The sequence below is a fragment of the Phaseolus vulgaris genome, unplaced genomic scaffold (assembly GCF_000499845.2).
Source record: "Phaseolus vulgaris cultivar G19833 unplaced genomic scaffold, P. vulgaris v2.0 scaffold_12, whole genome shotgun sequence".
In the NCBI taxonomy this organism is placed as follows: Eukaryota; Viridiplantae; Streptophyta; class Magnoliopsida; order Fabales; family Fabaceae; genus Phaseolus; species Phaseolus vulgaris.
Genome location: NW_027174081.1, coordinates 449437 through 473217, shown reverse-complemented (window position 1 = coordinate 473217; position 23781 = coordinate 449437). Strand labels below are relative to the sequence as shown.

At 34.3% G+C, this 23781-nt stretch overlaps 1 protein-coding gene across 1 annotated transcript; it reads right to left on the bottom strand.

Moving 5' to 3' along the window:
* Positions 1-17082: 17082 nt before the first annotated feature.
* Positions 17083-19822, bottom strand: LOC137816884 (uncharacterized). Its single transcript, XM_068620046.1, has 9 exons — positions 19519-19822; positions 19329-19388; positions 19151-19198; positions 18733-18865; positions 18569-18645; positions 17798-17896; positions 17642-17712; positions 17465-17555; positions 17083-17375 (listed from the first exon to the last, which is right to left on the bottom strand). Exons 1-9 carry the CDS (start codon positions 19738-19740, stop codon positions 17265-17267), a joined length of 912 nt encoding a protein of 303 aa, XP_068476147.1. The 5' UTR covers positions 19741-19822; the 3' UTR covers positions 17083-17264.
* Positions 19823-23781: the final 3959 nt, after the last annotated feature.

Genomic DNA, 23781 nt, shown 5'->3' with positions numbered 1-23781 from the left:
TGAAAAAGGCTTTGGAACACCACTTTTCTTGCTTTGTGGATTAAAACTCAAACCAGCTTTACCAAAGACACATTTTTTAGAAGAAATGACAGTTTCAAAGTTAGATTTGGCTTTAGAAAGCATGTCCACAGTTTTCACAAGATAATGAACCTTCTTTTCAAGAGATTCACAATTTTCACAAACATTTGAGTCACATTTTCAATAAGAGTTTTTGTAAATCAGTTTTAGATTTTCAAAAAAAAATTTCAAGTTATTCAACTCTTCTTCCAATGCTTTGACTCTATTTTCCAGCCAATTATTCAAGCCTTTCAACCGGTTATTTGAAAGTGTTAGCCTATTAGCTTTTTCATGAGTTTCTTTAAAAGCATTAAGAAGTTGGTTGTAGTTTTCAAAATTAATTGAAGTGCTGGAACTTACACTACTTACATCAGTTTCTTCTTTTACCATCAAGCAAAGATTTGCTTCTTCATCTCCTGAAGATGAGCTAGAGGAAGAAACTTCATTATCTTGCCAAACAATGTAGGCTTTCTTAGCTTTGCCTTTCTTTTCACATTTCTTGCTTGCTCCTCTTTCTTTATTCTCATTGTTGGGGCAATCAGCTTTAATATGTCATTGTTCACCACATTCAAAGCAAATATATTTGTTAGAATTAAAATCATTAAGTTTCTTGCTATTATATCTGTTGAAGGATTGATTCTTGTTGTTGTTTTTCTTCAGGAATTTGCTGAATTTTCTGGAAAGCAAGTTAAGGGTTTCTCCTTCACTATCATCACTTGAGTCTTGATAGTTTTTATGTCCAGCGGTCTTCAGGGCAATGCTCCTCACATGTTTATCCTCATTTTCTTGAACATTCAACCTACTCATCTCCAATTCATGTTCTCTAAGCTTCCCAAACAGTGAAGTTGTTGTCATTGATGTTAAATCTTTAGATTCAGAAATGGCAGTGAGCTTGGGCTTCCAAGATCTGTCTAGACACTTGAGGATTTTGATGTTGAGTTCCTGATGGCATTCCTATGAGCTCTTCTTTGCGTTTTGGTGATGAACTTGCGAAAGCTTAGTGGAGGAGATGAAGCAAGGCCTTCCTAGGAAGTATGGGTGCCTTGAAGGTGCATGAGAGTGGGGAATTGGGGAGGTTCGGCCAGCCCCTTTGAAGGTGATGAAGTGAAGATTAAAACCTAGATGCTAGGCAAAGAGTAGTGTATGGCACAAATTTGGCAACATAACAATACTCTATTCAATCTTACCAAAATGAGAGCCAAGCACTTCCTTATATAGGATTGGAGGGTTGGAATTTGAAGAGCCAAATACAAATGAAATGCTAGCCAAATTACATGCAAGTGTGAGCACATGGCACATGGGAGCATATGGGATGGTGGCTTCCAAAATTCAGCACATGTGAGGTAGGTTCTAGAATTCTTCCATGTGTTAGGAGTTCTAGAACCTTATGCTCCACTTAGGATAATTGTGGGCTGGACCTAAGTTTAATTAGGAGTAGGAAACTCTAATTAAACTTAGGTTAGCATTTTAGGTACCACTTTGCATGTTTCAACACATTTACAAAAATATTTAAACTATGCTACTTTGACTAGAAAAATAAGAAAAACTATGACACACTAGAGTCTATGACATGTAAAATGTGTCCTCTTGACCCCTATTTGACTATGACTCTAGTGGTTGCCTCAAGGTAGCATTTTGGTGGCCTCTCAAAGGGTTGATGCTGGGGCCTCTTCCATCATCCCCTCCCTTTTGAAAAGGATTTGTCCTCAAATCCATTGTTTCTTCTTCTTCTTCATGGCTAGGGAGATGGATGTATATGGCTGGATGGTGTGCATCATCTCCTTCTTCTTGAGAAAATCTATCCTCAGATCCACAATGTTGATCTCGGATAGCAGCCTCTTGCTTCTTCAACTATGCTTGTCCTCCCGGATCAAACTTCCATCTAGGGGAATTATCAAATAAAGCAAATGAGTTAGTTGAAGTAGTTATATATAAATCAATTTTATGAAGTTGCCATTTTTGTTTTTCTTTTGCTTTTGGCAACTTTTTACAATATTTCTCTTTTGATCGTTGTATCTGTTCTCTAATCCTCATTTTAAAATTTTCAATCTTTGTTACTTTTTCCTTAGGCACAAATCCTTTAGGAAATGGTAACAACTTAAAAGGAGAAAGAGAATTAAGTCCACATACAATTTCAAATGTAGAAATATTAGTAGTCTTGTGGACTACTCTATTGTATGCATGTTCATCTCTAGAGTTGTGTGTGCACTTCATGATTACTCTAGGTATAGTAGAAAGAGCTATATTTTCAATTTCAGTTTGACCATTCTTTTGAGGATGATAAGAATTTGAAGAGTATAACTTAGTTCCAAGTTTTTCTAAAAGTATCCTCAAAAAATGCTTTTCAAAGTTTGGAGCTCTTTTCAATACTATGCTTAGATCATTACTTCTCTAGAGAAGAGCTTATCCACAAAAATGGAATCAATACCTTTTATGGTCCAAGGAAGCTCTAATATAAAATCTAGTTTTATATCTTCCCATTGATCATTTGCAAAAGGTAAAGGAGTATAGAGTTCATGAGACATCGCCTTAGATGTATTTTTAAAGCAAGGAATGTATCTAGGGTAATGCATTTGAACATCTTTTCTCATGGGTGACAAGAGTTTTCCTTTTAAAAGCTCTAGAGTTTTATCAACTCTAATTTGGCCCATGAGTTCTCCTTTATGAAGAATTTCTCTTTTATGTGTGAAGGTAGTCTCGTTGATACAACCTTTGTTCATGAAAATTTTAATTCTTTGCAATGGTTGTCTCAATAAGACATGACAAGTTTCTTTAGGCACTACCTCACATAAAAAATTGTCTTTGTAAATGCCTATAGATAACTTGACCTTCACTTGGTGAGATCTTAGCACATATGAAAAATAATCTACTACATTTTTATCTATGCAAGCCTCTTTTAAGGATTCTTGTTTTTTTACTAGGCTTGCAAGTGTTCCTTTACAAAAGGTAAGGCTAGGTTGTTCAATAAGAAGCATTTTTTCAAAGGTATTTTCAACTTTTCCTTCTTGTTGAATGACCTTGTGGGAAGGAACACTCTTCTCCCACGCCTTTTGCTTTCCAAAGGGTTTTCTCTTGATTTTCCATTTTTACATTTTCATCACTCTCACTAGCTTCTTTTTCTTGGCTACTATTCTCATCTTTGTCCCTTAAGATCATAGATCTTTCATTGGAACATTGAGATGCTAATTGATCATTACCAAGGTATGTAAAACATTGAATTTCTCTAGCTTGAGTGTGTGAGATATGCTCGGCTAGGTTTTGGGAAAGTTTTAGAGATATTTCTTTTATATGTTCTTCCCCTCTTTGGAACTCATCCTTGTCATAAGATACAGAGTATGAACTTTGTTTTTGACTTGATTGTTTTCTCAAAATTTGTTTTTCAACTTTAATGCTAAGTTGAATCAAGTCATTTAAATATCTATAAGATAAAAGTTCAACTTTGTTTCCTATCTCAAGTTTGAGACCACTTAAAAACCTAGATATGGTGGTATGGCTTTCTTCATTAATCCTTGCCCTCTTAATATATGACATCATCTTTTGCCAATATTCTTCTACACTCATATTTCTTTGATGAAGTCTTTGGAGCTTGTCCATCAACTTCCTATTGTAAAGTGAGGGAATATGGCGACATCTCAAGGCTCCCCTAAGGTCATTCCATTATGTAATGGGAGGGTCTTTGTGGAGATGTCTCTCTCTTTTTAGGGCATTCCACCAATACATAACATCACCTTGAAAACTTAAGGTAGCTAAGGGTACTTTCTTTTCTTCACTCACATGGTTGCAAGCAAACAATTGCTCTACCCTCATCTCCCAATATAGATATGTTTCTACATCTTCTTTCCCATTGAAATGAGGTAGCTCTACCTTAACCTCCTTTAGGTTTTCTTGTCTCTCTTTTCTAGCTCTCCTAGGGGATGGTTGATGATATTCATTAATCCTAAGACTTTCTTCCCCAAAAGAATCATAAACTTGAGAGCTATATGCATGAGAATGTAATTTTTTTGAAATTTGAGACTTCTCATCCTTTGCTTTAGTCAATTCATTAGTTTTGGTCTCATTCTCCAATTGTTTAGATGAAATTGATTGAATATCCTTGGAAAGTTGTTTTAAAAGAGATTTCAAGGATTTCACATCACTTTTAAGAGATTTTGAGGAGTGAGAAGACATGACTAAAGCTTTGTGTATAGAAATATTTTACTTTAAGAAAGATGAGGAAAGTTAATGAACGTAGTTTTCCAGGTAAGAGAGGTGAGTCACAATGGACTACTTAAATACCAAGTCTTGCCTTAGCCAAAAACTAACCCTCAAGATCTTCACACAAATCTTTCTCTTGGTAAATCACTTAAAACACAATGAGGATGAAGAAATCAAATTTTTAATGCAAGAAACAATGCAAGCTATCTAACAACCCAAGCAAAATTATCAAAGCTTAAAACAAAACTAAACAAAAGCAATTAAGCGAAGTTAAACAAAAGCAATTGGCGTAATTAAAGCAATTAACAAATGCTAAGCTTGAAAGTTTAAGCTAGTCGGCCCTAGGTGAGGCTTCTTGGACACTTGGAGCCCTTGAAGACACACTCACTGTCTAATTGCGTGATTAACAAGTAATTAACAAGAGTTAAATTGCGAAGAAATTAAATGGCACTCCCTTTATTGTTTTTCTAATTGCACTCCCTTTGTTGTTTCTTCTTTGTTGAGCCTTCCAAGAGTGTGTGGTGTATTTAGTATGTGTTTGTTTCTGCCCCTTGCTTTTGATCCTCTTGGGATTAGGTAATTAAATTCTTCAATCCAGCACCTATTAAGAAAAACTAGACTCCCCTCAAGTCAATTCCCACTCAACAAGTACCAATTGATATTTAATCCACCACCAAGCTTAGAGGTAAAAGAAATAAAGCAAGAAACAAATTAATTTGAAAAAAACAGTACCACACAAATGAAATTAAATGTGACACAACTTAGAAAGAGTTCAAATGAAATTAGACAAGCAAATAAAAAGGCACTCAAAGAAATGGATGGCACACAAAAAGGAACCTATGGAATAGCACTAGATTTTATTTAAAAACCAAAAACAACACCACTGAAACAAAAATGTTGTGGTCTAGAATGCGTGACTTTTACAGATTTATGCTGAGCTGGCTCTTTGATATTTGCTTCTGAAAATTGATACTCAAACAAATCAAGATCTTAACAAATTTTTGGCGTTGGTTTCACTCCAAACGCATGCACCAATTAATTTTAATAATCTTTTTAAAATCAGTGCTCAAAAGCGCCAGATGTAACGTCAAGATTGCACACTTTTTTTGTAAGGTTTATCTTTTTTTTCTGTTTCTTTTTTTTAACTGATTCTTTTTTTGTTATTTTTCTAACACCTCAATCTAGTGAAATCCAGAGGCTCAGAATTATCTTATGATGTATTTGATTTTCATAAAGCAAAATAGCCAAAATAGATTTGTGAAAACAGGGGATTCTGAAATCTGGAAACAAAAACAGAATGATATACCAACAAAAACACAATGGAATTAGTGTAATGGAATTTGTGTGGATCTAACACACAAATATGAACTCAAACTAAAAGAAAAATGCACCAAAGGATCAAAACAATATAGATTTCAGATCAAGCATTCAAACAAAAAACAAGAAACAATTAAATCAAGAAGAGTACTACTAGGATTTGTTGACAAATATGGAAACACATGACTTAGACAAAACTTATGGATGCATAAAATGAAAAGACTCAAGAACATCATATGACCCAAATGAAATTTCAAGCAAGACTCAAATACCTAAAAATAAAAACAGCAACACAAAGATATCAAGAATCCTACACAAAATTGAAAATAGATGTTCAAGCACAATTTTGAACAAAACCCACCGATTGAAATGAATAAACAAGCATTCAAATCATATTAAAACACAAAAACAGCAAGACAACTTGGAATAAAGATGAACAAATTGGAGAAAGAAGAACTCAAAAAGAAAAATACAAAGAGATACTCATCTTTGAAGAACCATAGATCATGATACCAAATGATGGCATTCCTATGAGCTCTTCTTTGCGTTTTGGTGATGAACTTGCGAAAGCTTAGTGGAGGAGATGAAGCAAGGCCTTCCTAGGAAGTATGTGTGCCTTGAAGGTGCATGAGAGTGGGGAATTGGGGAGGTTCGGCCAGCGTCTTTGAAGGTGATGAAGTGAAGATTAAAACCAAGATGCTAGGCAAAGAGTAGTGTATGACACAAATTTGGCAGCATAACAATACTCTATTCAATCTTACCAAAATGAGAGTCAAGCACCTCCTTATATAGGATTGGAGGGCTGGAATTTGAAGAGCCAAATACAAATGAAATGCTAGCCAAATTACATGCAAGTGTGAGCACATGGAAGCACATGGAGCACATGGCACATGGGATGGTGGCTTCCAAAATTCAGCACATGTGAGGTAGGTTCTAGAATTCTTCCATGTGCTAGGAGTTCTAGAACCTTATGCTCCACTTAGGCTAATGGTGGGTTGGACCTAAGTTTAATTAGGAGTAGGAAACTCTAATTAAACTTAGGTTAGCATTTTAGGTACCACTTTGCATGTTTCAACACATTTACAAAAATATTTAAACTATGCTACTTTGACTAGAAAAATAAGAAAAACTATGACACACTAGAGTCTATGACATGTAAAATGTGTCCTATTGACCCCTATTTGACTATGACTCTAGTGGTTGCCTCAAGGTAGCATTTTGGTGGCCTCTCAAAGGGTTGGTGTTGGGGCCTCTTCCATCAGTTCCTCTTTTTCAAACATCTTTTAAGGACTCATGAGGTGGTTGAAAATATGGGTAAACCTCTTTTGTACTTTAGCAATTGTCTCTTCTTTTTGCATCCTAAAAATCTCATATTCTTGGATAAGAGCATATTTCCTTGCTCTCTTCACGTCATTTGTTCCTTCATGAGGGACTTCTAGAGTATCCCACATTTCCTTTGTGGATTCACATTGTGATACCCTGAAAAAAATCATCAGAGGTTAAGGCAGATATAATAATATTCTTTGCAATACAATTATATTGAGCCTTTTTGCTTTCATGCTCTGTCCATTGGGACCAAGGTTTTTCAGAAACCACTTTATCATTTTCAAGCATAGAAATAAAAGGACCATTTTGAATTGCATCCCAAATTCCTTTATCAATTGATTCTACAAAGATCTTCATCCTTACCTTCCAAAACTAGTAATTCACACCACAAAATAAAGGTGGTCTGTTAATAGATGCACCATTCCCAAAGGGTAGTTTATTAGCCATGGAAAAAAAAATTAGGATCAAAACTTGAATGACTTTCAAGAACCTAGCTCTTGATGCCAATTGTTAGAATTGTAGGCCTTAAACAAGAGGGGGGTGAATTGTTTATAAAATAAATTTTCAAATTTTTAAGGTACAATGAAGGCCAAAGAGAATCAATTAATTAGAAATCTGTTTAGTTGAATTTAAAAACAATTTTCATAGAAACATAAAAAAATCAACCAGTTGTTTTTTCAAAACAATCGTTTGTTTATAGCAACGGTTATAAACTTCAAGCAAAAACATATTTAAAGAGATAAGGGATAGAGAGATTCACACAGTAAATTTATATTGGTTCACTCTTAGCCAAGAGCTATATACAGTTCCCATAAAACCTCTGAGTATTCCATTATGCAATAAAAACACCTTGATTACAACACACACCAAATGGGTGATCTTGAACCCTTCAAGAACACACACCACCTTTGGCAATCACAACATAAAATTCAAAACACCCTCTGAATCTGCACACCAACAATTATTATAGAAATACAATTATTAAGAGAAAAAGAATGATCACACCTGATACAATCACATATTGAAAAGAAAAAAATACAGTGCAATCCTATTCCACTTTTAGAAAGAATCCAAAGCCTTAAGAAATCTTCGTAAAACATGATTTGAAAGCAATATTGTGAATCAATAACAACCAGAAGCGTAAAACAGATTATATATACTCCAATCAGTTGTTAAAAACATTTAATGCAAGAGGCAAATCAATTTTAAATCAATTAAAACGGAATGAACTAACTTAATAAAATTTTGTTAAGAAAATTAAAAAAATAATCGGTTGACTTTTCGAAACAACCGATTGAATTGGTTTGACAGCAAAGTCAACCAAATTCAAACAGTTGCAAATTCTTTTCAAAAACCTCTTAGTATAAAACAACCGGTTGAAACCACAATTCAACACGTTGATTTTCCACTTCTCTTTGAAAACACATCCTTTTCAAAAGGATTAAAAATCAAATAACCTTGGATCAATTCTGTGAGTGGATTACAAATTCAAACTACCTAAAACCCACACACACAAGCAACAACAAAGCCTTCAACCAATCTTCATGAATTTGGAGACATCAAAGCCTATCTTCAATAGTGATTAGTTTTATTTGTATTTGAAATACTGTATTATGTTGAACGTCTTGGTATTAGGTCCGAGGTGATGGACCCTCGACAATTTGTAATGTGTTTTATAATGTATTATGTTTGTAATATAGTTTTATTTTAATTTTTATAAGTTGCAGACTTTGGTATTGGGTCCGGGGGTGATCGACCCTTGGCAATTTGTTTGTGTTTACATCAACTAAAAATTATTTGATATTGATAGATTAGTTTTTCTATTACATAGTCATGGATCGGAGTTGGACAAATGGAGTCGTATCAGTGCTGTGTATGAAAATGGCGTCGAAAAATTTCTACAATTTGCTCAACGGAATTTAAAAGTTGTAAATGGAAGATACTTTTATCCATGTGTTAATTGTGTGAATGGAAGACGATTGGAAATTAGGTTGTAAGAGAACATTTTCCTTGTGATGGTTTCTTGAAGAATTATATAGAGTGGATATGGTAGGGGGAGTTTGGAGACGTAACACCTCTATCTGACAGTCAATCTTGTAATATACATTTTGAAGATCGCATGGAGGACATGATTCGTGATATTGGACAAGATAGTTTCCAACAAGCACACATGTGTGATTCATTGAAAGATGATTCTGAAACACCTCTTTATACCGGTTGTTCAAGTTTCACATGTTTGTCAGCAGTATTAAAATTATTTAATATTAAGGAAAGAAATGGGTGGATCAATAAAATTTTCACTAAGTTGCTCGAATTGTTGCATGAAATGCTTCCAAAAGATAATTCATTGCTCACCCGTATGAGGCGAAGAAGATATTGTGTCCAATGGGTATGGAGTACGAGAAAATACATGCATGTTTTAATGTTTGCATATTGTATAGAAAAGAGTTTGAATCATTGCACAAGTGTTCAAGATGCGGGGTATCACGATAAAAAATGAAGGATGATGAGAGTGAGGAAGATTATGTGAAAAAGGTCCCCTGCAAAAGCATTATGGTATCTTCCAATTCGCGATTTAATCATTTGTTTGCCAATTCGCGATTTAATCATCCGGAAGGACACATATTGGGCCTTTAACTAGGTTCATGGCTAAAAGAATGAAAGATGAAGAAGAAGGAGTTTAGAAAACTCTATTTTTATGGAGAATTAATTTTTAACTTTTCTTCCAAGTTTCCTAGTCTTATAAATTTGTACAAAGTAGTATAGGCTTTATTTTTGGCTTGTATTTTAGCCATTATCTTGGGCCATGTTTTAGGCCAATTAGAGTAGGGTGTAAATAGAAAAATAAAGAGTCTAGCCAGAGTTACAATTGGGCCTCCTTGGACCCAATGCAACTCTAGACCATCTGAAGAGTTTTTAGGGTTAAAGCGTGCACATTGGCTGCTCATGAGCACTATAAACACAAGTGTTAGCCCCCTTGTAAATAAGATTTGAATTGATAATGAAAAGTTGCCCTAGTTGCTAGCTCATTGGTCTTTAAATTCTCACTCTCAAGTTTGCACTTCTATTAGTGTTTTGCTTGGATTTTCTTAGGAGTTGGCCTAACCTCTCTTAAGCTTCATCATCATTCTCCATACACCAATACTTCATAGTTTCTTTCACTCATTTTAGCCACCTAATCCCTCCAAATTCCGCACCATAAAATACAAAACAAAAGACTCATAGCAATGCAAGCTAGGATTGCATCATTAGTGATGTAAAAAACCTCAGGTGGCATGCAAATGGAAAAAAAAAATCTGATGGATTGTTACAACATGCTGCCGATTCACCGCAATGGAAGAAAATTGATTCTTTGTTTCTTGAGTTTGGGAATGATCCAAGAAATCTTAGACTTGGTCTTGCAACAAATGGTATGAATCCTTACAGTAATTTAAGTAGCAAACATAGTTAGTAGCCAGTTTTAGTCATTATTTATAATTTGTCGTATTGGTTGTGTATGAAGAGAAAATATATAATGTGTCTATGATGATATCAAGGCTAAGACAACCTGGAAATGACAGATTTTTACTTAAGTTCATTGATCGAAGACTTGAAATTTTTATGGGATTAAGGAGTTGAAGTATTTGATGCATATGAGAAGGTCAATTTCAATTTGCGGGCATTGTTATTTTGAACCATTAACGATTTTCGAGCATATAGGAATTTGAGTGATTTTCGTGTTAAAGGAGATAGTGCTTGCCCGATATGTGAAGAGAACACAAGTTACCATCAACTAAAACATGGGAGGAAAACTTCTTACATTGGGTCACATGACATCTACAAAATCATTAGAGATTTCTCAACGTATTGTAAGTTCATAATTACATGTCATACTTTTAGTGTTACAAACTTATCATTACATATTATTATATTAACACATTGTATTATGTTTTTATAGGATGAGCTAGTGGAGCAAAGCTCACAGGGAAGTTTTGTTCCCAAAGGTCGAGATGACATATTGATCGTGGCCATTGGGACTGAAGAACATCCTGGGCGTGTTCGTACGACTGGTTTTGGTGTTAGACAATATTTTGAATCAGTTTCTCGACCTAGCTTTTTTGCAAATGTCAGTCAACAGATGATGGATCAATTAACTACACAATTGAAAGAGAGACTGATTGGACAAATGACTAAGAGCATAAAAGAACAAGTTACTCAAGAGTTAAGAGTTGAATTTGAGCAACGATATAATCCAGCTGAACCAGTGGATGTAATTTATGTTCATGGTCGAGCTATCACCAAAGGTAGTTGTGATGTGGAGGACTATGAAGATGATGACACTGAATCCTTCTACCAGTGCAAGTTATTTGTTGATGGAAATCATCCTCGTGTAGTGGCCATTTGCAGAATGTATCTAGGAGGTTCAACCATCCACACCTTGCCCATGCAGAGTGATTTATCTAGAGTGGTGGTTGAAAAAGTTAAGGATGCATTTGTTGTAATTCCAGTGCCCACATTAGGGGTTAATACAGTGGGAGAGGCACTTGGAACATTTATTGCATGGCCTACAAATCTGATAAAGACCATTTCAAAAAATTATCAGGTATATTTCATTAAGCGCTATTAGTGTTAGAGTGGTTTTTATATTTATAATTTATATTTGTTATTATGTTTTACAAGACTTTGCTATGAGACAAAATGCAACAATTGGTGGTCCTTTAAGCCCTCAAGTCCAACCACAAGTCCAACCATATGTGGACACAATCCAAGAGTTAGTTAGGGTTTCACATCAAATGTTTCAAGATTCTCGTGTGATTCCTTGGGATGCCACATTATTTGGGGTTGATAATGGTGGTATACCACTGTACATAACCATGCAAGATGTCTTTGAAATCATCCAGGGTAATCAATTGTTGAGCATCGCAGTTATTCAACTATGGATAATGTAAGTACCCTTAATAATTACATGCTATTTAATTGAATGATGTTTCATAAATCATGCCACTCATATTTATATTAAGAATGTAGGTATATAAATCAGATAATTATGAACATGGAAAATTTTGATACTTATGGTTTCCTCGAGCCCCAATCCATACAGAAGTCTAGGAATAAAATACTTGATTTTCAGACTTACATTCAAAGATGAATTCAAATATCAAGAAAATAGATTTATTTTTCTCCTTTTATAAATGGGTAATTAAAACTTGTTACATTTAAAGTTTACATAATTATAAAAATGACTAATGAAATGTTTTATACTAGGTCTCACTAGCAATTGATGCTTATTTGCCCCATAAACAACAATGTTATCTGATTTTGTTCACTGCATAAGAAGCCAAGTCAAGATATGAAGATGTAGTACAAAGGTATGTTATTGTAATTTATTCTGAATTACTAGTGATTTTTCTCATTTTAGTGCAATTAATGTATGCAGTGTCTTACGGGGTAGATCCACTTCATCATCACAAAATCTATGTTGGATTTATCCTAAAGTATATATTCACTTCTTCAATAAAGCTATTAAGTTTTACTTTTTTAGTTCAATTAAATCAATTGTTACTTATATTTCATAATAGTACAATAAGCAACAAGGGAACTTTGAATGTGGTTATTATGTTATGCATTGGATGTAGACCATGGCACGTGTGAGGATTATAGACTCTTGGGAGCAGGTATTATGTGATTTTAATTGCTCTAACTTCTCATTATGCATATTTGTTAGTATGAAGACTAATAGACTCTTACATTTCTCAGCTTTTTGAAGATTTCGAGCCACTAAGCACACAAAGTCTTGAACAAATCCGTCAGGAATGGGCCAAGTACTTTCTACAACTTAGGAATCAAAACATGCAATGATTTGTATCTTTCTAACATATGTACATTTTCATTAGATGTAAATTATACAATTTTGATTAGTTTCAATAAAATGTCTTTATATTTCTCTCTCTATATAAATCAATTTGGCTGGTATTTTGGTTTTATTATATTTACAGGTTTATAAATTATGGTAAAAGTGCATTTTATTAAATTCATAAAAAAAAACTGGCACATTTTACACCGATTATGACCATAACCGATGTAATATGAGGCTATAATGTGCTCTAGAGGCACATATTACACCGGTTATGACCTTAACCGGTGTAATATGTGGCCTCAACCAGTTTCAAAACTAGCCCATATTACATGGTTATTCGAGCCAACCAGTGTAATATGTGTCTTACACAGTGCACATATTAATCCCCCATATTACACTAGTTGGCTCGAGTAACCGTGTAATATGGGGCTACATATAACATCGGTTGCTTAATCGATGTAATATGTAATTGACATTTTACAACACCCACATCTACACCGGTGGTAGGACCGGTGTAAAATTCCTTTTTTGCACTAGTGTGATGATTGCAAAAAATAAAGCAAGACAGAGGAATGAAGAAACCGAATTGAAAAGGAAGATAAAATGGCGGAACAATTAAAGAGATAATGAACAAAGGAAAAAAAGAGTAATGGTAGAATTGAAGAGAAAAAAGTAAGGAGTAGAGGAAGCTTAAGGAGTGGAGAGAAATGAAGAGGGATCATGCCACTTGGGGGAGGAAGCTCCAAGATGAGTGAGGATGGAGTCGCCACTTGCAACTATCTCTGCCAAGAAACGACTCAGAGAAAATATAGGAACACCCTAGACTCACTCAAACAGAGTTTCTTTACGTCAAAATTCAATGTGATTTACAAGAGGAGAGACATCCTATTTATAAATATGAGTGAGTGCCTTGGAGAGGAAAAGAGGAAGGATAGGAGCGTAAATGACTACAAGCTTCTAGAAACTAGGTCAAATGTAGCACATGAGGAGTCTTCTAGAATCTAGGTCAAAGGTGAGAACATGGGTGACACATGGGTGATCGGTTTCTAGAAGCCTAAGCTAGCTTATTCTTCTTCTAATTGGGCCAATGTGAGCTCAGTTTATTACAAATTAAACTTATCTTAAAAAGACTAGAAGGAAAAATAATTGGTACTCTGGCTCAAGCCCGGTTGTTCTTCTCCTGAGGATCTTCTGATGGATGGTGAAGCTCTGTGTCTTGGCCTGAGATGTTTGACCTAGCCTTGAATAGTCATTTGGACTTATGGTCAACTTCTTGTAAAATTTGGTCATATCAATTCTCCACAACTTTCTTTCATTTGTCATGTTTCACAACTTCAATATATAAAATTGGACCATCACTCATAATATGGTATACTATGTAGGCATTTGCTTCTTCTTCACTCAACCTGTATCACTTGCAAATCCTTCTATCCAAGTTGGTATCATCATCCTTCTTTCAATTGCATTTACATCCAAACTTCTCTACTTCATTTTTATCATCAATACCCTTGCATTATGTTCATTCCTAACATTACTACCCCTCACATTATTCTCACCACCATTACGTCTTCTTCTAAACCATCACCTTACTCTCACTTTTATGTTCTCTCTAACTTTCATCACTATATAAACCATCATCACCGCAAACAAACAAATTATGTTTGTATTTGTTTTTTTATAATTTTGTTCCCAACATCTTTTTTTCTTCTTCAAATACTACATCTTTACTAACTACAATCCTCTTTCTCTTAGGGTAAAAAAATGTGATAACCCTTTGACTTGTCACTCTAACATAATAGTAATATATTTTTCACACTCGGTATAGAATAGGAAACAAATTAAAGGAAAAATAAATAAAAAGAAGGAAAAGATGAAAGGAACAAATGGCAAACTAGAAGAAGAGGATATATATACATCAATTAAAAAATAACGGCTCAAATCAGAACTAGTTTAATTATTATTTATTATTATTATTATTATAATTATTATTTTTTGTTAATTGTATATGTGAAAATCCTTGAATCTACATTATCACATTATGGTTTATCAGTGTTTTAAGAATATTAAGAAAATAAAAAATAAAAGTGGTTTATTAAAGAACACTAAGAACATATGTTCAAAACAGTGATATATCAATTTATAAATAACGTGATAGTTAGTATAATGATTAGATACATTAGACTCATACATGCAAAAATGAAAGTTAAACTAAATAAATCTTTGAAAGATACATGGAGTAAGACAAAACAAAACATCTATAATTATGTTCCGAGTGTTTTTTTTTTAAAAAAAAAATGGGCGTATTTTTGTTAAAATAATGTTAGCATAATTAATTTATTTTTTAAATCGCATATTATCCCAAAAGATAAAAATCGTGAAGGAAAGTTGTATTAGGTAGATTAATTGTGATTATTAGCCGAAGAAGATACGAGCATGAATGATTGGCTGAATTTATATTTTGATGTGTAATGTATGTTATTTTATGGGTTTTTGAAGGTCCAATGTACTCCTCCAACTAAAAAACAAATCACATACGCATGTAAGAGTGTGGACTTAAGGCAATATACAAATCCAAATTACTACCACAATACGAATCTTTCAGTACTTTAAACACGAATCTTTAAATCAGATGCGTGTTCCAGATCAATTTCTCACTCAACTTCAAATACTGGTTTTATTTTTGGAGACAAGTATATGCGATTTTAAATAAATCAAGTTGGCCATGTCAAAGAGCATGAGTGACTGTTCATTCATTGACGACTGAAATTCGCACTCGTCACCAAATTTTTTAATTATTCAATTGTCAGAAGTAACTTCTCAAATACCCTTCACCTAATGCTTATAGAGAATGCAGTAAGGTCCAAATCGCTGACCTAATGCTTACAGAGAATGATGAATGGTGTGTGGAAGTGAGTCCAAATTGAATCAATTAATTTAACCTTATAAAAATCAATAATAAAGTAATTTAATCTTACAAAATTGATAATCTAATATCAGTTTGGAGGTGATTCGATGGTGTCTACAAGGGTTTCATAACAGAGTTCTAATAACAATTTAACACTGAATTGTTATAATTTATAACTGTTAAACTCAACACTGAATTATTTCAGATTACAACTACTAAAAATAAAAGCAGAAATAATTTTTTTACATGTGTGCCCATACGAAAAGGTGCCCATAGGAGGAGGTGGAAAGATTCAAAGTAACATTTTCCTTCCTAATAACTCCAATGAATCTCACTTGGATCAGATATCATATTATTGATTAAATTTAGATCTAATTCAACCTAAAAAAAACTACCTTTACATCCCAATTATATATTATGATATCACTAATTGATATATTACCATAACCAAAAGTAATTCTCTATTCCTAGCAAGATATTTGATGCACCACCATAACCAAAGTAATTCTCCTTTCTTAGCAAGATAAATGGAGGGTGGAAATCGACAACATTGTTTCAAACAATTAATTTATCATTGATGACCCAACAATTTTCCTACAGGTCGCATATATGATTCCAAGCATTACCTGCTCTGCTTTGACTTATTTATTCATTCACTTTTTTTAAACATCGATAACTTTCATTAATATAGACATTAGTACATTACAATTTACACCATACAATGTCGGAGAAGCAGTTCTGTCCGCATAACATAATTATTGTTCCATATTCATATACATGACATACAGTGCAGTACACCAGAATATTTATCAATTGAATTAATGGGCCTTGGTTGGTAACGAACCAAAGTGATTACGGTGTTTCTTCCTACACCCCATCAAAATTCTTCCTGCACCCCATCAATATCTGAAAAGACGATTTTATCTCTTTTTAAAATAACTTCTGGATTAGCATTTTTTGAATCTTCCCAGGCACCCCTTTTCAGAATTTATAAATATATTCCCGAAAAAGTTTCCCAAAATTTCTGGAAAGAATTTTCGGGATAAGATTTTCAGAATATGTATAATATATTTCGAGCTGTGTTTTCCAAAAATAATATTTCTGGAATGTATTCCAGAAAAAACTTTCTGGAATGAGATCTTAGATGGAACATTTTGACCATTTTACATATTTGATGGGAGTGCAGGAAGAACTTTGACGAGGTGCAGGAAGAAACACCCAAGTGATTAATAAAAAAACATACTACAATTCAGGACTGTTTCATTGAACTCTCACAACATGCTCTGGCTAGAGATAAAATGGTTTCTTATTACCAGATCGACTCGTGACACACAAAAGGACAAGTTCATAAACCTCCTCAACAAAAAGTATTTTAGTGAGAAAAACAAAAAATATGACAATGTAATAAATGGTACTCTGTTTTCTTACCGAGAATAAAAGGCAGAAGTCGTGAAGTGTACATATCATTCCATATTCAAGTTGAACAAAAGTATTGCTACTATGTGCATTGTTTTCCAACCATGTGATGAGTTTGGTACTTTACTATGAATATATACTACAATTACTAATAAACTTAGACCGTGCATATACACCATTTACAAGCAAAACGAGGGAAGGCGCACCTAAAGCTCAACCTTTCTTTGATTTGAGCTGTAACCCAAGTAGAACAAGTCCCCCCGAGGTAAATGCAGACAAGAACGTTGAGAAATAGAAAAGAGCAAGCAATGCTCCCTTTAAAGACTGCAGCCGAATATTTATAGATTTTGATAATCAGATGCCAGTAGTTAACAGAAACAAGTTGAAGTGATGCGAGTGAGAAGTTATTTCACCTTAGCAAGCAGCAAAGCATTGTCGTTTGCATACTCCAAAGAACTGTCAGGAATGTTTTGAATTCCCTGAGCAATTTCCCACGAAAGAATCCTATGTTTCAAATATAAACAATAACTAAGTTTTCCCCGTCTCTATCCTTTCTCTTATAAAACTCTAGTTGAAATTGGAAAACCTACCCAAACACAAATCCAATTACAGCCCCGATATTGGCCTTATCTGGTGTTATTTCGACCTGCAACTCTCCAAACTGCAATTGGCAATCAGGTTACTAATTTTTCATAGTTATAGTTTCTTATTGCATAAAACGTGCCATAGACAGAATAATTACAGACTTTCAGCACCCTAGTCTCCTCTTTCGGTTCTTCAACTGTCACTTCTGACATTGAACTAGCACATAGAGCTCTACCAGCTGCAATCATTGCCTTTGCAATCTATGATAACATTGCAATATATCAGTATTATTGAGATAAAAATCAATACTTTAACTTTGTTGACATAGATTTCTATGTATAATAGTTGAGCCATATTTGTGAAAAAACAAAAATCTAATTAGACTCCTACCCCATGTGTTTCATTGATGCCCTGAAATTAGGTCATGTTTGGCCAAGCTTTTTTGGTCTTCTCTTCTCAAAAAGTATAAGCTTCTCAATTAGCTTCAATTAAAGTTACTTTTGTTTTTAAGAGCTTTTCTAGAACATTGTGTGTCGTGACTTCTTCTAAAAGGAAAGTCCGAAATCGGCTATGTCAAATGCTACCTAAGTAATCACACTTCAAGCTATGAAGTACATACAACCCCTAAGAGCTTATTAAAGTGAAGTACTTTATGGTTCCCTTCCGCAGTTCCTCTTTGGTGATATCCTAAATGTGTTTCGACACAATATATGGTTTTAGTGAGAGAAAATAACTTTAAAAAGAAGTTAAATTATATCATATGGAGGGTAAATGACCCCATATATAGCCAACAAACACGAAAAGAGCACAACCATTCATTCTGAACAGATACCAGCTAGTTATTTCCCAAAGAAATTCAATCATTTTCTCATTACATCAAAATGACGAAGGCCAGAGAGATCCACGGGCACAAAGGGAATAGAGTATAATACCTTTTGTGGCTCACCTTGGCCATACTGTCCCATTGATTGAAACCTTCTTCCAGCAGATATCAAACGCTTTCCAAGTGCTAATCAGCAAAAAGAACAAAGACATCTTCAAGCTAAGTTCTCATGGGTTTGGCAGAACCTCATTGATTACGTTCTCATGGGTTTACCTGATTTGGCAGAACCTGTCAACTTGGCCTCAATTAAAGGAATCTTTTTAACTAAAGAGTGAGATGTTGCTGTCTCAGCAAGTTCCCACGCTCGAGAGAGGTTTAGCAAAGTCTCTCCCAACTCTTGGCCACACTGAGAAAGTATATTTATTCCCATTAAACAAATATAACCATTATATTTGGGAATGGGGAATACACCAGACACACGTAACACAAAGTAGAGACATCTTTTGGAGGTAATCAATGGATTAGAGCATCAAATGAAGTGCTTCAAGATAACAACCACGAGTATATTGACTGTTATGAATAGAAAGCTAAATGACAAGGTCAACAACCATTAGCATTTCATATTGTAACACTCAATCTTAATTGGAATCAGAATTGGGGTCGCAAATTGTAGCCAGTAATGAGTACCAACCTCGTCTAAAACAGGTCCGTTTGAAAGGTCGAACGCGGCGTCGTTTAGCTTCACAAAATTTGAAACAAAAACATGATTCCAGAGGAAAGGGGCATCTTTATATCACTATGGATTGATAATGGAAACGATTGCATGATAATGCCGACATGGGCAAAGCAAAGAATTTCATGGCACTTACGTCTAATCGAAGATCACGGGGAAACTGTGCAAAGTAATCAGGAGGAAGATCTAAATTGCCCTGCAACGAAAACGCACACGAACTCTTGAATCACGAATTTACATTGAGAAAGGAATATTTGGAAAGTTGAAAATTTAAACGCAGGCAGAAGAGAACGTTAAATTGGAAGGATGGGGTATGAATGAGTTACAGCAATTTCTTGGAGAAGAGTTTGAGGGTCAGGTTGAATGGATTTGGGCGAGTCGGATTCAGTAAGAGCAAAACGCACAGTGAGAGGTTTGGGAAGATAAATGGTATTGGTGGCAGAAACAGGAGTTGCGAATTTCAGTGAGGTTAGGGAAGCCAACTGATGGGGGTAACGGTGGGAAATAGGAGCTGTCAAATACCAGAATTGAAGCGCAGCTGAAGCCATTCTTTTCTTCTTCCCAGCGGATTGGATTCAAGCTATGCAATTCGGTGTCTACCACTCAAATTCCGGCACAAAATTTTAAATTACCCTGTCATTTCATTTATCTGTTTGTTCCTTTTGTTGATACGACACATTAGTTAGATTTAATTAAATTATACAAAAATGCTAATGTACTTAATTAATTTTCATTATTATTAATTTTTAAAATTACTGTTTTACTGTTAAAATATTTGATAAAATTAAGTGATGAATATTAAATTATAAAATATCTTATAACAAGCAGGATGGAGTAGTAGATAAATGAGTTTTTTTTCTTACTTTTCAGAAATACAAAACTTATTTTAAAAAAATTGGGGGCGTAGTATTTTACTACCGCATTAAATAAGATAAATATTTTTCGTTTTACTTGTGTACAAGTGAACGTTCTAGACTATAATGAAAAAGTTATCAAAGCTCTAGCTATACGTTTTTTATATAGTAGGTCTGAACAAAGTGGCATGAGGATAGACATACACTTACTTAAGTGTGTGAGAAAAATTCTTTCTACATTCAACTTTTTTTCATCCATAAATCATATTCAAATTCTTGTATAATCCGTAAGTCTAAAAAGTATTTTTTTATAAAAATACATTATGTAATTTAAAATCTTTTAAATTATATAATTTTCTATATTACATTATCTTATCTTAAAGTATTTTTGAAGTATACAATCTATCTATAATACAAATAGAAGACACTTCCAAGGTAAGTTCTAAAAAAATTCAAAAAGAAATTTTTTTAAATTTTAACTAAAAATAGCAAACTGAAACTCATTATGGGAGTGATAAATGGTACGCCGTAGAACTTACACGTGTGCAAAACTCCATTTCTTTAAATATTCCCCTTCTTTATATACTTTCAGCATTTCTCTCTCTTCTATTTCTCTACTTCCCGGTTTCTCTTTCTTTTTCGTTGTCTTTTGGTTTCTTCTTCTCTGGGTTTCATGTATGGTTTTTCATTTCGGCTTTCTTCATTTCATTTCGGCTTTCTCCTTCTCGAGGTGATTATTGCTTCTGTTATGTGGATTTTGTTCATCTCATTTACGATTTCTTTGTTCCACAGCATAAAAATGATATTTTTTTTTGTTTTTCTTATCAAAGGTTCATTCTTTTCATGTTTCTGCTAATTCTTTTCATCTCTTTTACTATTTCTTTGCTTCTTAGGGTTTGGACTACTTTGGGCTACTTAGGGTTTGGACTTCCACTCCAAGAGATCTCTTTTTTGTTCTTAAACTTTCTTTGTAAAGTTTTTTAGACTTTTTTTCCATCTACATTTCAGTTTGTGCAGCAACTAGTAGTGGAAGTGGAATAGATTTTCGTTCATATCCATCGTATGTTCAAGCACCAAGGTGAAATCTTTTCCTTCATCTGTTCTTTTGTCCTCATGGTTGTTTTCATTGTTCCTTTTTTTGTTGATTTAATCGTTTATGGAATTTTTTATTGGGCTACTTAGGGTTTGGACTTCCACTCCAAGAGATCTCCCTTTTGTTGTTAAACTTTCTTTGTAAAAAATTTTACACGTTTTTTCTTATCAAAGGTTTGTTCTTTTCATGTTTCTGCTAATTCTTTTCATCTCTTTTACTATTTCTTTGCTTCTTAGGGTTTGGACTACTTTGGGCTACTTAGGGTTTGGACTTCCACTCCAAGAGATCTCTTTTTTGTTCTTAAACTTTCTTTGTAAAGTTTTTTAGACTTTTTTTCCATCTACATTTCAGTTTGTGCAGCAACTAGTAGTGGAAGTGGAATAGATTTTCGTTCATATCCATCGTATGTTCAAGCACCAAGGTGAAATCTTTTCCTTCATCTGTTCTTTTGTCCTCATGGTTGTTTTCATTGTTCCTTTTTTTGTTGATTTAATCGTTTATGGAATTTTTTATTGGGCTACTTAGGGTTTGGACTTCCACTCCAAGAGATCTCCCTTTTGTTGTTAAACTTTCTTTGTAAAAAATTTTACACGTTTTTTCTTATCAAAGGTTTGTTCTTTTCATGTTTCTGCTAATTCTTTTCATCTCTTTTACTATTTCTTTGCTTCTTAGGGTTTGGACTACTTTGGGCTACTTAGGGTTTGGACTTCCACTCCAAGAGATCTCTTTTTTGTTCTTAAACTTTCTTTGTAAAGTTTTTTAGACTTTTTTTCCATCTACATTTCAGTTTGTGCAGCAACTAGTAGTGGAAGTGGAATAGATTTTCGTTCATATCCATCGTATGTTCAAGCACCAAGGTGAAATCTTTTCCTTCATCTGTTCTTTTGTCCTCATGGTTGTTTTCATTGTTCCTTTTTTTGTTGATTTAATCGTTTATGGAATTTTTTATTGGGCTACATAGGGTTTAGACTTCCACTCCAAGAGATCTCCCTTTTGTTGTTAAACTTTCTTTGTAAAAAATTTTACACGTTTTTTCCATCTACATTTCAGTTTCTGCAGCAATCGTTAGTGGAAGTGGAATGATTTTCGTTCATATCCATCGTATGTTCAAGCACTAAGGTGAAATCTTTTCCTTCGTCTGTTCGTCTGTCCTCATGGTTTTTTTCATTTTCCATTTTTTTGCTAATTAATCGTTAATGGATTTTTTTTTTGGCTACTTAGGGTTTGGACTTCCACTCAAAGAGATCTCCTTTTTGTTGTTAAACTTTCTTTGGCAAATTTTTTACACCTTTTTTTCATTTATATTTCAGTTTGTGCAGCAACCTGTAATGGAAGTGGAATGGATTTTCGTTCATATCCATTGTATGTTCAAGCATCAAGGTGAAATCTTTTCCTTCCTCTGTTCTCATGGTTGTTTTCATTGTTCATTTTTTTTTTGCTGATAAAATCGTTAATGAAGTTTTTTTTGGGCTACTTAGGGTTTGGACTTTCTCTCAAAGATGTGCAGCAACCGGTAGTGGAATGGCTACTTATTATGTCCCTTATTTGATAACTCTTTTAAGTTTACTTTGTTTAAGGCAAAATCGACTTCTTTTGTTATTTCATATTACTTCATTAATGTATTTATACATGTGTTTATTTTCTTTTAGGATCTTCCTTTTGCTTTTGCAAATTATATTCGGGAAAACAGGTTAAAGTATGTTGTCCTTCATCAACATACTTGATGGATTTCCTATGAGCTCTTCTTGGATGATTGGTAGAAGATGGTGCGGAAGCTTATGGATGAGATGGACAAGGTCCTCCTAGGAGGTGTGGTGACCTGGAAGGTGCATGAAGAGTATGGACATGGGGAGGTTCGACCAACCCCTTTGTAGGTGGTGAAAGGAAGATTAAAACCTAGAAGCTAGGCAAGGAGTAAAGTATGGCACTAAATGGGCAGCATAACATTACTCAATTTAATCTTGAAAATACAAGGTGTAGGCTCCTCCTTTTATAGGCTAAGGAGGACCATAATGCAACCCTAATGCTAATCAAAATGAAATGCAAATTACTCCACATGGAGCACATGGAGCACATGGCCGGCCATGTGAGGCAATGTTCTAGAATGTGCACAAAATCTAGGGTAAATCCCATGTAAGACAAGTTTATGCTATTTACACTACAATTAGTACTAAGCTACCCTTAATGGGCCTTCATGGAGCATATACATGTTGTTTTCTCTCCCATCCGTGGCTTGGCCCAAGGCTCCCATCCGTAGCTTGGTCATGAACCTAGTAAGAGGTCCTAGACGCTCTCCTCCTCCTTCTAGACGCTCCCCCTCTAGACGCTCCCCACTTGGCTCTAGACGCTCTAGGTTTGGCTCTTGTCTTTCATGGGGTGTTGAGCTTGGCCCTCTTCCATCAATACTAGTGAAGTAAATTGCAAAATTATGATAAGGCCACCTCCCAAAGCTTATGTTAAATTTGGTTGTGGATGGAGAAAATTTTGTCAGATTCATGCACTTTGTGAAGACCACAAATTGATCTTTGATAGTGGAGTAACCCCAATTCATATGATGGTGTTGTTAGTGTTGTGAAAATTCAAGATTGTATTCTTTTTAATTTAATTTTTCAAGGACAATGTTCTGATTATAGAGATTCAAT